At 40.7% G+C, this 14,039-nt stretch overlaps 1 protein-coding gene across 3 annotated transcripts in view; it reads right to left on the bottom strand.

Moving 5' to 3' along the window:
* Positions 1 to 5,703, bottom strand: part of FAM83B (family with sequence similarity 83 member B) — a 55,389-nt gene extending 49,686 nt beyond the window's left edge. Inside the window, exons 1-2 of one of the 3 annotated variants that reach the window (XM_048299090.1) lie at positions 5,561 to 5,703; positions 402 to 905 (exon numbers count right to left, since the gene is read on the bottom strand). In XM_048299090.1, coding sequence (XP_048155047.1) covers positions 402 to 845 — 444 coding nt within the window. In that variant the 5' untranslated portion in view covers positions 846 to 905; positions 5,561 to 5,703. Of the gene's footprint in view, positions 1 to 401; positions 906 to 1,254; positions 1,368 to 5,560 lie in introns of those variants that run through there. The other 2 variants (XM_048299089.1, XM_048299091.1) reach the window with 2 other exon arrangements.
* Positions 5,704 to 14,039: the final 8,336 nt, after the last annotated feature.

Below are 14,039 nucleotides of genomic sequence, written 5' to 3'. Positions count from 1 at the left end.
CTGATGCAAGAGAGAAACATTAGAATAAATCCTGAAGTTATACAGAATTGTATCACTTGATGTATATTCAACTGAAGGCAAAGAAGAGGTGTGCTCATTATCTACAAAATTCTCATGCACTGGTCAGCATTACAGTAAAAGGTAATTATTCATTATAATGGTAGTATTAATTAATCCCTCCAATTAACCCCTGATCCCTCTGAATTAAGGTGAATAACACTGGTGCATGTGACACCAAAGGACTGATCTCAGTCTGGGAAAACTTTTCTGACCGAATTGTGAGCAACCAGGTAATTTTTTCCTGCCAGGGCAAAAATAAAAGTAAAAATCCCCCTGTAATAAAACACGAACTAGATTATTATTATTGCCACTTTTTTCCCAATATGCTTTTTCATGTTTACCTTTCTTGCATCTCGTATCATCTTCCGAACAGTTTCCTTTATGGTGTAAGGCTGTGCTCGTGGTGGATGAAAAAGCAGATCAATATTTGTTCCACCAGAAATTCCAGGCATCAGATAGGGCCAACCTAAGTCAAGATTTGGAGCTTCCACATCTGATTCAATGGGCCAGTAGGTTCCCGAGGAAGAGGTGTCATCAATGGAATGGTTAGAGGAATAAATTGTGTTTTGGGGAAGTTTGTGAACATTGTTCAAAATATAATCAATTTCCTCATCTGCTAGGAATTCTGAGCATCTCTCTTTGGAAAGAAATTCTTTGTAGGCTTCTAAACCTCCTTCAATCAGAGCATCAATAGCTATTCGGTACCACTCCTTGTAATGAGGTTCAATATAGTTGTCTGATCTGCATTCATCATGTAAGGATGATAGCAAAGATGAAGTTTCCATTTTCACGTATATTTTGTATAAAGTCTTCTAAGCTTCCATTAATGAGCTGACGAAATGTATCTGCAAAGAGAAAGTAAGAAAGAAAACAATCAGAATATTTCTAGATATCTATGATACACACACAGTTATTAACTAAAATACTTTTCTGGCAAAGTTGCTCAAGTTTTTCTAGCATCTTCCAAGAATTTAAAAACATTTTGAAAAGGCTCAGGGACTAGTATTACCAAATATTAAATATTAAAGAGATAAATATTAAATAGAAAGACAATATATTAGAGAGATAGCCAACGAGCTTTTACATAAAGTAAACTGAACACATAATTCAGTGATTTTAAGAAGTTCTGATATTACAAGCTATGTCAGAGCTCATAGCACACCGAACACCTGTACCAGTAACACCAATACATACCCAATGCACGTTCCAGTACACTATCATAGGCCGTGTTTCAAAACCCCCTTTGTAACAACTGAGTACTGTTCAAACAAACACTTCAGAAACCAATTAAATTTCCTACTTTTTGATGCATTACTGTCTCTGCAACGCATCTCTTTTCTTTGGCTTCCTTGAAACCACAATCATTCAGGTACTTCTCCTTATCTATCTGTTCTCCCATGCTGATCTAATCCATTTGTTGCTCCCAAGCAGGACCAGCCTACCTCATTTCAGTGAGTTATGAGGAACTCCAGAAAGATTCATCCTCCCACATCTGGGATCAAACTCTGAATCAGCAATTTGATGTCTAGTTTCCACCCTGCTCATTCCTTCTGCCAAAAGGAGCGGCTGCTTTAATCTTAATTTTTTTTTCAAAACATTAATAACAAGCTGTTTACTGCTGATGTTTTATAAACTCATACTTTTTTTATTTCATTTAACAGGGTCTGAGAGGGTTGCTTTGTGCTGCACATTTGGGATTTAAGATATAGGGAGAACAAATAGCCAGTGTTTCTTCCTTCATGTTTCTGCAACCCTCAGTAAGTCACCAGACAACGGTGGGGAGGTGTTTCCTGACAGCAGCATCAGCATAGCCATGTAAAATAGAAAGATGGGCTTCCATCTGTCAGGGCTAGGGCATAAAGCTTAAGAAAAAGACTGCAGAAGTAGGAAGACCATGCAATGAAGGCAGAATAGCTAGAAAAACCTTGATAGCTTGAAAGTTAACGTTGGGTTTCCCTACAAGCCTAATTAATAGTATAGAAGTATAACAGCAAATAGTCATAGGGAGTCCTGATTTCGTTTACTGGCATATAAATGTAACTTAATTCCCTCTTCCATCAAGACCTTCCTGATATTTTTGCAAACAGTGCAATTGCTTTCCACTGTCGGGAACAGTTTAAATCTTCCCAAAAGGAAATGTAAATTAGCTGTATTAACCTAAAGGAATGACAATAAAAATCTCCATAACTACTCATACTTCAAAAACCAATTAAATGTTCAATTAAACCAAGATTTATAGGAAACTTGGGGAGTCTGAGGTTAAAAAAAAAGACCAAGAAACACAAATCCAGATCTGAAGCTGGCATCAGCATGTCATATGGAATAATTCCATTTGAATCCTGTCTCTCAGCCAAGTAGCAGGGCAGATCTTCCCAGATAGGATTGCTTTCGAGCCTGGGGGAAAGGAGTGTTCCTGGCTGCTCCAAGAGTAGCTCTTTGTGGTGAACTGGAAAGCAGAACACGAAAGGGATCTGACTGCTCTCCCCCCAACTGAGAACTACATGTATTCCTCTGACAGCCACTCAGGGCTTTGTTCTACACTGCTCTCACTAACAGAAGTGAAATGTTATAAAACAGGAGTGATACCATTTCCCTTCTTACAGATGCAGATACAGCCTGTGGCGGAAGGTGATCGAGAACTTAGCACACAGTACAGGCAAGACAGACAAAGATTAAACTCTTAACATACTGTAAAATTAAAACAGTCACACATCAGGACTGGCCCAATCATCTGGACCAGGTTTTCAAGACATTTTAGATAAAGAATGAAGAACAACCGAGAGTACAAAATGCAGGTACTCAGCTGAGTTGTTCTGAAGAGTCTGAATGCTAATACAGGTGATTTACTGAGATTCCAATACAACCTTCTTTTAGGGCCCTCCAGGACAAGTAATTCTCTAGTCACTGTAGTAACACAGTCAGTCTTAAAAGTCAGTCTTATTATGATATTTAAGAATAAATATGATTTTACAAAGACAAGTGAAAGATATTTCTAAAATTCTTACTACTTTGGAATGGAAATACTTCTAAAATAGAATTTTTTCCACTGACTGCATATATACAGCTGAGAAAGATGTGTTTATTTCAAAAGCCTGTCTGAATTCATTTTTTCTTTTTCCCATTCTGTTCTTTGAAAATAACTTAAGGGAACAGGACTATACTTAATATGTAACATTGTGCAATATCAAATATTGAATGCTATGAATAAATAAAAGGCTAAAAATGATTGCATGTGTGTTCTGCCTCACATGCATTTCTTTTATTTGGTTTGGTTCTTTCATTTGTTTTTCACAACAGTACAGTACATTGCTTGACTTTTCATTGAATATAATGAATTAATTAATTGTGGCAGAGGTCAAATACAGCAACTTATGCTCAGACTTATCCTGAAAGTAGTGTATACATATAAGTAACCATGGAAAGGTGAGACTTCTGGTGCAGCATCTTCCAAACAAGAATAGTCATTTTACAGTGAACGTCTTTGAAGTTGATGTTTGATTTACAAGTGCTGTTTACAAAAAAGCTTAAAGCAGTGCACATTAATTTAAGAAAGTAAATGTAAAATTTGCCAGCATGGAAATAAATCACAGAACACTTGAGACAAATGAAAAAATTTTAATCCTGTTTTTTGAAATTAAGGACATCAGCACGAGATACATTAATACAAAACAAAAGAGAACTGCCAAACTAAAACAATGGCTTCAGGTATATTTGACAAAAGCTCTAGATGTCTTGACATAGGTATTTTCCTCCTTAAAAGGTAAGAGCTACTTTGTAGAAACTGAAGCTATGAAACCGTATTACTTTGCATAAAGAGGCAGAGATTTAGACAAAACTCTTAAATAAACTTTTTGGTGTTTTCTTCAACTATGTATTGTGATTTCTGCATAATAAACTTGATTCTTCAAAGGTCCTCCTCAGGTCAACAATTATATTAGCAAGGTTGTGCAGAATGAGGCCCATCTCTGGAGGCTTACAGATCTTTATCACACTTTATGTACATGATTACAAATTTTACCAGCACCAGGAAAGTTGTTGTTTAGCCTCTGAGAAATAACCTTAGCTGTTAATGCCAGCCCAGCATATCAGCCATCTTCTCTGTTTGAACACAGGGTTCAATCACATAAAACTTTTTTAGTAAGTGCCATTAATGGGCTTAAATTGAATTTGAACTCCAATGGAGCTGCTAAAACTGAAACTTCTGCTGAAGTACACAAATTCTGAACCCGGCATTGATGTGATCATCTTGTCCTTCTATTAACAACATGCTCAGACCTTTCTAATGCCATTGCCAGGAAACTAGCAAGAGAAGACCTTTTTTTATGAGAAAGATGTAACTGTGCCTTTATACAGAAAGATCTGGAGAGTATCCCAGACTTCACAAATGCAGCAGATGACAAATGTCCACTAAAGAAAATTATACAACATTCTACAAGGGTTCCAGGCTAGTACTAGAGACAAGGAACTTCCCTGCCATACTAATATTCACAGGATTTGAAAAATTTCCTATTCAGCAACTTTAGGGAGCAGCTCTAACCTCAGGCTCGTACAGCCAGTCCTTGGCAAGGGCCTGGTCATGGTGCTCTCCTCAGGATGTCCTTATCTCTTTTCCAATGGAAAGATGGTAACTTTGACAGTTTCTACATAAAGTTTCAACCTTGCCATGAAATTTAAACCTCGGGAACACCTTGCTGCAAGCTGTTGCGTACTCTCAGGTATCGTTTTTGGGACATCCACCTGAGCACGTCTGGCCCACAGCTCTGTCAAGGAGCCTCCCCACGGCTTAAGGGCCTGGCATGACCAACCTTTAAGAGAGCAAACAGGCGTTTTATGACACCTGCCTTCCACCAACCTATTAAAGAATTGTATCAAGAATAAATAATAATTACCTTACATTAAGCAGTGACAGGCAATTACTTAATTATTAACGAAATTACATTTTCTGTGAATACAAAGGCCATCAAATCCAAGTGAAAAACAACACCGCAAGCGTTCCTGCTGCTTTCCTTCTTTTTCTGTTTTTGTTTGTTTGCTTGTTTTGTGGCGCGTTTGTTTTTTTTGGGTTGTGTTTTTTTTTTTTTTTTTTTTTGGGGGGGGGGGAATGCCTTTGTTCGTTCAACCAGAAAGTTAACTTTCCAGCCCAAACAAGGGCAGCGGGCGCTCCGCTGGGCAACACCACACGTGTGGCGCCCCCGGCCCGGCGGGCGGGGGCCGCTTGCGCAGGGCGGCCCCGGGAGGGAGCGCGGCGTGGGAGCCGCGGGAGCCGCGCCCGCGGGCCGCCCACCGCGCCCGGCCCCCGCCCGCCGCGCCCGGCCCCCGCCCGCCGCCGGCCCCCGCGGCCGAGCCGGAGCGCCCCCGCCGTCGCCTGCGCCCCGCGAGCCGCGCGCCCCCGTTCCAAGCGCCCCGCGGCGCCGAGCGGCATGTTGGAGGGGCGGGGGACTGCCCTGCCCTATCCTGTCCCGTCCCGTCCCGTCCCGTCGGAGACTGAAGGGAGACCCACTTACTGCGCCGGTGCCCCGCGTGGGGTCTCGCCTCCGGAGCGGCGGGGCGGCTCGGCGGGGCGGCTCGACCGGGCTGCTGCGAGCGCGGCGGCGGCGAGTCACGGCGGCGCAGCGCTCATCGCAGGTACTTCCCGTCGCTCTCAGGCGCGGTGGGTGTGGAAACCAGTTACAACATGTCAGGACGGTGTCGCACCAAACCCGCCGCCGCGGGAGCGGGGCAAGGACTTGTCTGAACTGGGGAAGCCCGGCCCTCTCGCGCGGAGCGAAGGGCAGCGCCTTCCCCGGGCCGCGCCGGGTCCCTCGCCCCAGCCCTGCCCTCCGGGCCGGCCGGCAGCCGCGGGAGCCCGCGGGGCAGGGGCGGCCCGAGCCGAGGCATCGGCAGCCCCGCGGCGGGCCCGGGAGCGGGGTGTGCGTGGGAGATTAAACTCAAAAGTAAACGTTGGCTTCAAGAAAAAACAAACCCGTCAGCCTCGAGTCACGGTTTCCAGGTTAACTCCGGTGGAGCGAGTCCCGGCAAGGGAGCGATACCCGTTTGAGACCTTCAAAGTAGGATATATGGACAAGCCCCCTTTCCATAGCTAGGTGGCTTTGAGAAGCTTTTCTTCTTTTGCTCTTGATTTCTCGGGTGAGAGAAACGGACCTGAATGTAGAGCCCCCATCCCGGCTGCAATGCATCTGGGCCTTCCTGCTTCATTCTTTCCAGCAGCAGGCTGGGCACGCCGCATGGCAATCCACGCGTTGAAACCTTGGAGAGCCCTCCCTGAAAGGCTCTTTGAAAACGCGATCATCTCTGCAGCAGGATCTTGCAACCACCAACAGATCAGCGCATCACATGTGCATAACAAGCACACTGGAGAGGGTTTTGTAATTTTAAACTTTTTATAGGCTTTGTCCATATCTACTTTGTGGTCCCTAACTAAAGGCAGCTTTTTCTTGAGGTGTTTAAGACAATGCAGTGTAACCCTGGCAGTTTGTGCTTAAAGCCAGACTGGATAAGTTATTGCTGATAAAGCCTAAGTCATTTTCCTAACCTTTACTGCCTAATAGTGTGGGATATATCCTGTTTCTGAAGTTAAGCATGGCTCTACTGTGACATCCTGATGATGGTCTCTGAGAAGAAAACAGTAAAAAAAATGCAATATCTGCACAGCAATATTTGTATATTTATGTGTATATAGATGTATAAGTCTGGCTATCAGGGAGTGATTTTTTCCTGTGCAGTTAATTCAGGTAGTGGAATGCACAAGAGGAAATAGTTGGTGTTAATATACTCATGGACTACCCTTTACAGACAAAGGAGCATCTGGATTAAATGATTAGACCATTCTCACAGTCAAAAAAAGAATTTCCCTGGTTTTGATGAAAAATACAGGGTGAAAACTGCTTTTAAAACAAACAAAATATTAAAAGGTACATAGAACTTTATAACTAGTATACAGCACTTTCTATCCCATGAAAATACATAGGAAGGAGAACATGTTTCTGTGGAAACTTATCCATAAGAAGGTGAGGCTATTTTTAAAAGAGCAGATCTATTTTCTAAAATTATTTATTATTTCTAAATTATTTATTATTTTCTAAAATTATTTATTATTTCTAAAATTATTTATGAAAGGGTAGGAAGGTAGATGAATGGTCACAAAACCTCTTTTGACCTTGACTGAATTGGTTGGACATTTATTACACAAAATTTACAAGCCTGTGTCTTCTAGAGAAGTTAAGTGGTTCAGTACAGGTTTAGCATAAACAGAAAACTGTAATGAGACCAGTCATAGGTTTCTAAATAAGGAAATCTGCATGAAGGAAAGGATCTAGGGTTTTTTGCTACAGTAGTATCTGTACAAGAAAAGGGTTTTTTCTCCTCCCTTACAGCGCCCTTACAGCTCCCTTACAATTTATCAATTGAAGCCCTCCAGTAGCTATACCAGACCAGACACTTCATAAAACACAGCTTGGGTAATATATTTTGGAAACTGTTAACTGTCTAAATAAAGAACATTTTTACCTAGCAGTTAGCAAACTTCTGTGCCTTGCAACCACAGGCATCAGTGGAAGCAGACAGTATGAGCAAGCTTAATAAGCAGTAAGACAAATTCTTAAACAATAGGTATAAAACTGCATTGTAAAAGTATGAGGCAGGAGTATGTGCTTCAGTGTCCTTACTCCTAGAGTTGTGGAACTGCAGCAGTATGAGGGGAAGGGACTGCAGAAATTGGCCAGCCCTCATTGGCCTAAACGGCCTTTCCTTTTGCCATTGAAAATGTGGCATTGAGCAGCATCAGTTTAAGCATCCTATTGATTGGAATTGTTTTACTGTAATCCAACTGATTCATAAAGCCTCAAAATGACAGAAGTTCTTAGACATAGCTTGTTCATAAACTACATGGGATAGAAGGATCAACTCAGTATGTTTGATACCCCCATCTTTAGAATGATTGTCTTAAGTGACCTGGGTACTCAATAGATGATAGTGCTGATGGATGATCATCCGTGTGACTTCCATGCGTTTCCAGTTCTGAGACTTTTTTTTGTATGGACAGATCATCTTGCCCTGTACAGGTCTAGCTGAATGCAAGCAGAAGATAAAAGATTATTATCACATATTCAATGACACCAGTCCAGAAGTTTATGATATGGATGATTATTAAGGAGAAATATTTATATGAATTATATTTATATGCCTACTGCATGCTTACTAAGATTTCATTTAGATTTACTAAAGGGAACATTGATTTGGAAGCAGTGGATGTTTATACAATTCATTACACCTATGAGTTGAGCTTTTATTAGATTTTAAACAGATGAAAAAAAAATACAGTCCTGAAGATTCATACTATTTACAAATCAATGGCCATCTAAGCTAAAGCATAAGCACAGAGACTTCACACACTAATCTTAAAATTAAGGGAAATGTGTTGCTACAGATATGAATATAAAAGGAGCTGCACTGCATTTATACAAAGCTTGATGAGTAGTGATACAAAATCCACACTTTTCATAAAGTAGCAGAGAGAAAAATGAGACAGAAAACTACAAATTAATATGGAAAAGCAGGTGTCCTACTCTCAGTAGACCTTTTTCAAATTAAATAATCATAACCTACTCTATTTGGTATCATATTCTTAAATCAAGAATGCATTAATTTGGTCCTTCTAATGCTAAGAAAATATTTGGCAATGTCCAAACACTGGCTATTTTGCCAATTACTTTCACAGCTTCTATCAAGAAATGGCCAGTAGTCAAAATACAAAGTATTAAAGCCAAGATCTTTTACTGAGAGGGTTCCTAACCCATATATTGGGGCCTGGGTATATGTGCTGTGTACTATATGGTAGGTTTTTGTTGTAGGTCAGGTCCCATGTCAAAGGCTTGTACAAACCTACTGAAATTACTTTAGGAAGTTCAATTGTGTGAAGAGCATCCGTGTGCTTCCTTTGAGAAATTTATGGTAAGAGATGAATAAAATTATGCAAAGCATATTATTTTTGTGGCACAAGTAAATAAATAAAAATCCACCAGTCTTTATTTTCTGCCGCCAGCATGACTAGCTAAGAGAGAGGGTAAAAGAGCAGAGTGAGAGGAATGATCAAAGGTGAAGAAGAGTTGCCATCTGAGGAAGAGTCACACAGGCTGCGACTCTTCAGAATGGAATGGAGTTGGTGATTGAGGCTTCCTGGTGTGGTTCATTACATGACATGCAGCTCCAGTGTACAACAGGCCTGAACACAGAGAAGGAAACTCCTCTGATGTCAGCTTTAATATGAAGCCAATATCTCTTGCTCAGGCAGTTCCAAGACAAGAAGTTTCAAACTGATGGAGGTTGACAAAGTATTCTCTGCTCCTATTCTTTGTTCGTCTCACTTTCCTCTTTGCCACTTGTTTACATGTCATTAAAGAGCTACACAGATCTTTGTTCTGAATTCGTACAACTGTTCTTATTCCTTCAGAGCATGCTAAGTTCAATATAAAGAAGTAGAAGCACAGATTTCTACTTCCGATTAACTTCCTTCTCTATGGATCAGAGAGGTAGCTCCTCTTGGTCTTCTTACAGGCTTTAGGTATCAGTGAGTGCCATTAAACATGGTTCCACCTCTGCCCTTGGGGAAGAGAGCTGCACAACAAGCAGCAGGTTTCTCTGAGATTTTATGTCTTCTGAGATTTTAAGTCTTCTGAGATTTTAAGTGTCCTTGTTATTCAGAGTCCTCGAAATCTTTTTGCCCAGGCAGTATCCATATTTTTGTTGCAGCTTCCAAGACACATACTTCAGGATGATTCTTGTAGTTGTTTTTCATTTGCCCTTACTTTAACATCCACCTTTGACTTACTTTGGAAATAGAACTCATTGTACTATTACTACTACAAGCAGGCAGTAATACAAATTTTGCCAGAAAAATAAAGCAAAAAGTTAAATGCATCTTATTTTTCAGTTGGTTGGAACACTTTCTTGTATCTTGCTGTCCACCGGCTCACTTTACCAGTGAACTTTCTGGGATATCTTCCTTACTGGACTTAGCCTGTTCTCCTCATCAGATCTTCCCGAGGCCTGGTGCACTGCCGGCGTTTGAATGACAAAATCTTAACCATATATTTTGCAATCCAGATTCAGGGCTTAAGGGTTTAGAGGTTAGGGATGAATGCACTTGTGTCTTCAAGTCAGACATACTTTAGGGTAATGTGAAAATGAAAATTTTATACTAATTTAGTAGAAGGTAAACCTATGGTAATTGTTTAAACTATTCGCATTTAATATTATAGAAACTACTATGTACAAATTCACATTGTATATAAGAATCAAATTCTTAAACATAACCATACACCAGTTGGTCCAAGATTTTGAGTACGTTAAAGTCCGGTTTGCTGTTTATCCATTAGTAATGGAAAATATCTCTTACTGTTTAAGCTGTTTCTCCTCAGTACAGATTCCATGAATGTTCAGCCCCATGTAGGAAGGGAGAATAATTCCCTTATGGAATGGCAAGTTGTCTGCTGTTGATCTTAATATTTTAATGATCTGCAGATCCAGATCTTGCATTAGGCCATCACCAAAACCCCAGAACAAGTACTGCGTGTTCATAGAATCATGGAATGTTCAGGTGTTGGAATGGGCCTTAAAGATCTAGTCCAAAGCCTTCGGCCATGGGCAGGGATACCTCTCACTAGACCAGGTTGCTCAGAGCCTTGTCCAGCCTGGCCTTGGACACTGCCCTGGAAGAGGCATCCACAACCTCCCTGGGAAACCCGTTCCAGTGTCTTATGCCTTACTAACTACAAAGTAAAAGGTTTCTTCATAATACATAACCTAGATTTCCACTCTTTCCATTTGTACCCATTACTCTTTGTTCTGTCACTACAGTTCCTGACGAAGAGTTCATCTCCAGCTTTCCTTAGACCCCTTGAGATACTGGAAGGTGGTTGTGAGGTCTCCACACAATCTTCTGCAGGCTGAACAGTCCCAACTTTCTCAGACTGTCTTTATAGGTGAGGTGCTCCAGTCCTCTTACCAACTTCATGGCCTCTTCTGGACTTGTTCCCACAGTTTCATGTCCTTTTTATGCTGGGGACACAGAATTGGTTGCAGCACTCCAAGTGCAGTCTCATGAGAGTGGAGGTGTAGAATCACCTCTCTTGCCCTGCTGGCCATGCTGCTTTGAATGCAGCCCAGGGCACAGCTGGTTTTCTGGGCTGTGAGCTCACCACTGGCTCACACTGAGTTTTCATCAGCCATCACCCCCAAGTCCTTCTCCACAGGGCTGCTCTCAATTCCTTCTCTGCCCAACCTGTAAGGGTGCCTGGGATTGCCTTGACCCAGGTGTAGGACTTCACATTTCTCTTGGTTGAACTTCATGGACTTTGCATAGGCCCATGTCTCAAGCCTCTCAAGGTCCCTTTGGATGGCATCCCCTCCCTTCATGTAGACTCTTGCTACATAGCCATAAGGATCTTCAAGTCAAAAGGAGAATTCACAGCTCCTAGGTTTCTTCTGACTGGGAAAAAAGGTGAGTCCTGCAAATAAATTCATAAAAAGAGAAAACTGAGACAGGGCTAGAAGGAACAAATCGTTGCTTGATTTGCACATTTTATTTTCAAATCTGTAACCACTTTGACAGTGGGTTGGTACTTACAAGGACCCAATTTTGGCCTAGTATTTACCTCTCTGCTTGGAGGTGAGGCTGGCAAAAGGATGAAAGGACTTTGTCTCCTTCCAATCCCAGAAGTGCCTGAAGCTAGTTTTCCTAGAGCTGGTTACTTGAAGCCTTCAATGTTACCCTGATGTTTGCTTGGGTGCTCGTGGTCCTCATGAACTTTATCCACCCAAGCCAGTCTTTCTTTTAAACTTACTCTAAAATTTGGGAAGGATTAAAGGTTTCACAGTGCCTTTGGGAGTTCTCTGGCTGTCAAAAGTAATACTGGCAGAAGTAGAAGGGGAAAATAAACCAGGGAATGGAGCAGCCTATATCAAATAATGAAATCACATTGAAGTCTCAACAACAAAGGAAGTTGTTAGTGTCTATAGTACCAACATCCTAAATCTTAATGCAGCTACTAGAAATGGCAGGTTTATTCTTTCCTGGGTAGATTCACAAACTGCCAATGAAGTTACAGCCAAGGAAGTTATTATCAATGGCATAAGTAGTAAAAAAGTGCCAGAAATATTCTGTCCTCAAATACAAGGTTTTCTTAAGTGTCCACATACCTGCCCAGAAAACAAAAATGCCCTTTGATTAGGGAATGTTTATTGGCTGAATGGTACACAGCAAATGCTGGAGTACACTTATGAGTACTATGAGCTCAGCAAAAAAAAAAAAAAAAATTCATTCCCATGAATTTGGTGCTTTATAATCAGTGTGAAATTGTTAATTTACATGTGCAATTAATGAAATAAACATAATTTGTTCTAAATTTATCAAGGTGTCTTGAAAATTAATGTAGTAGTGTAGTGATGACCATGATAAACTAAGAATATCTATGATTCAGATTTTTAAGAATAGATAAATCTTCCATCAAATCAGCTAATGCTGTTGTAGAAAGCAGACAAGCTTATGGTCACTGAAACTTCTCCAAACCTGGAACAGACACAGCAAACTTCAAATACAAGTACAAATTGTGAACAACTGCTCTGGGTTAAACTGGAGATGTTTCAACTACAGAAGAGGAGTAGCTATATTAGATCCATCTAATTCTACATCATGTCTTTGATAGTAACTGGTTAGAACAAAGCATTTGGGTGAGTATGTGGTCTCCCATCTTCACCTCTCAGCTCTTTCAGAGGCATATGAGAGTTGGGAATGATGGATCCCCATCATCATCACCCCCAAAGTGAGCTGAAAACCTGAACATATCTGGATTCCAGGTAGATAAAATACAGAGTCTATTGTTTCAATCTGGTTCTTGCTGTGAGGTTGTGGGAGGAAGGGGATATATTGTAATGGCACTTAGGCAGTGCTCTCTGTGACAATGAGACAACAAGACGCAAGTATCACAAGTTGCAGCAAGAGAAATTCTAATTGGGCACCGGAAAATTCTTCACTGTGGGGGTGGTTAAGCACTGGGATGTGCTTCCTGGACAGCATGGGATCCACCTCTGTGGAGATTTTCAAAACATGACTGAACAAGTCCTTGGACATCCTCATTTATATTTTCAGTTAAACTGACTTGAAGCAGAAGGTTGCACTAGATGACTTCCAGAAACCCTTTCCAGCATAATTTTTGTCTGATACTGTGATTGTGTCCTTATTTTCCTTCCGGTAACAGCTGCAGTTCTGGTAGAGGTTATTCCATCCTTAGAATGGTAAAAATTCTTACCAGAGTTTTGTGAAATGCAGTATTTCTTTATGGTTCTCTATTGTGTGTTAGATTATAATCCCCTGTCTTTAACTGGAATTACCTGATGATTATCAAAATTTTGGGTTTATAACTTTAACAGTTTTACATTATCAACACTTAAGACCACTGCAGAAATTACCTCTAGTAAATGGAGGAGGTTTGCCAATTCTTGTGAGAATCAACTGAGAAACAGCAAGAAATAATAGCTTGAGGTTATGAAATAATGTTATTTTCTGATTGTGTCTACAGATTTTATCAATAATGGAATGGCTAACTTCTCTGATACTTAAATTGGCCTTGGAGATAAAACAACAAGAGTAATGGAGACTGTTCACTCCCAACACTGGAGTCTTCAGCTAGCTGTTAATGTCCTTAAGGTCTGTCTTGAAATCCTGAAACTGATAAATACATAATATTTCTAAACACCATCTTAGGTCTATTTCTATTTCTATTAGGTCTTAGGTGTATTTCTTATGTATGCAGTATACACAACTATCACTTATGAAACTTCATGCAAAACAAATACTGTCAGATTTTATTGGTAATTGGTAAACTATCCGACACCAGAGAGAAGTTCTATGTCAAAGGTTTACAAACAAACAAGATGAAAAGTTTTTGTACTCTATCAATAACATTGATATGGCTGCAAGAGAT

The sequence above is a fragment of the Corvus hawaiiensis genome, chromosome 3, assembly GCF_020740725.1.
Source record: "Corvus hawaiiensis isolate bCorHaw1 chromosome 3, bCorHaw1.pri.cur, whole genome shotgun sequence".
NCBI lineage: Eukaryota > Metazoa > Chordata > Aves > Passeriformes > Corvidae > Corvus > Corvus hawaiiensis.
This window is presented reverse-complemented; position numbering and strand designations above follow the sequence as displayed.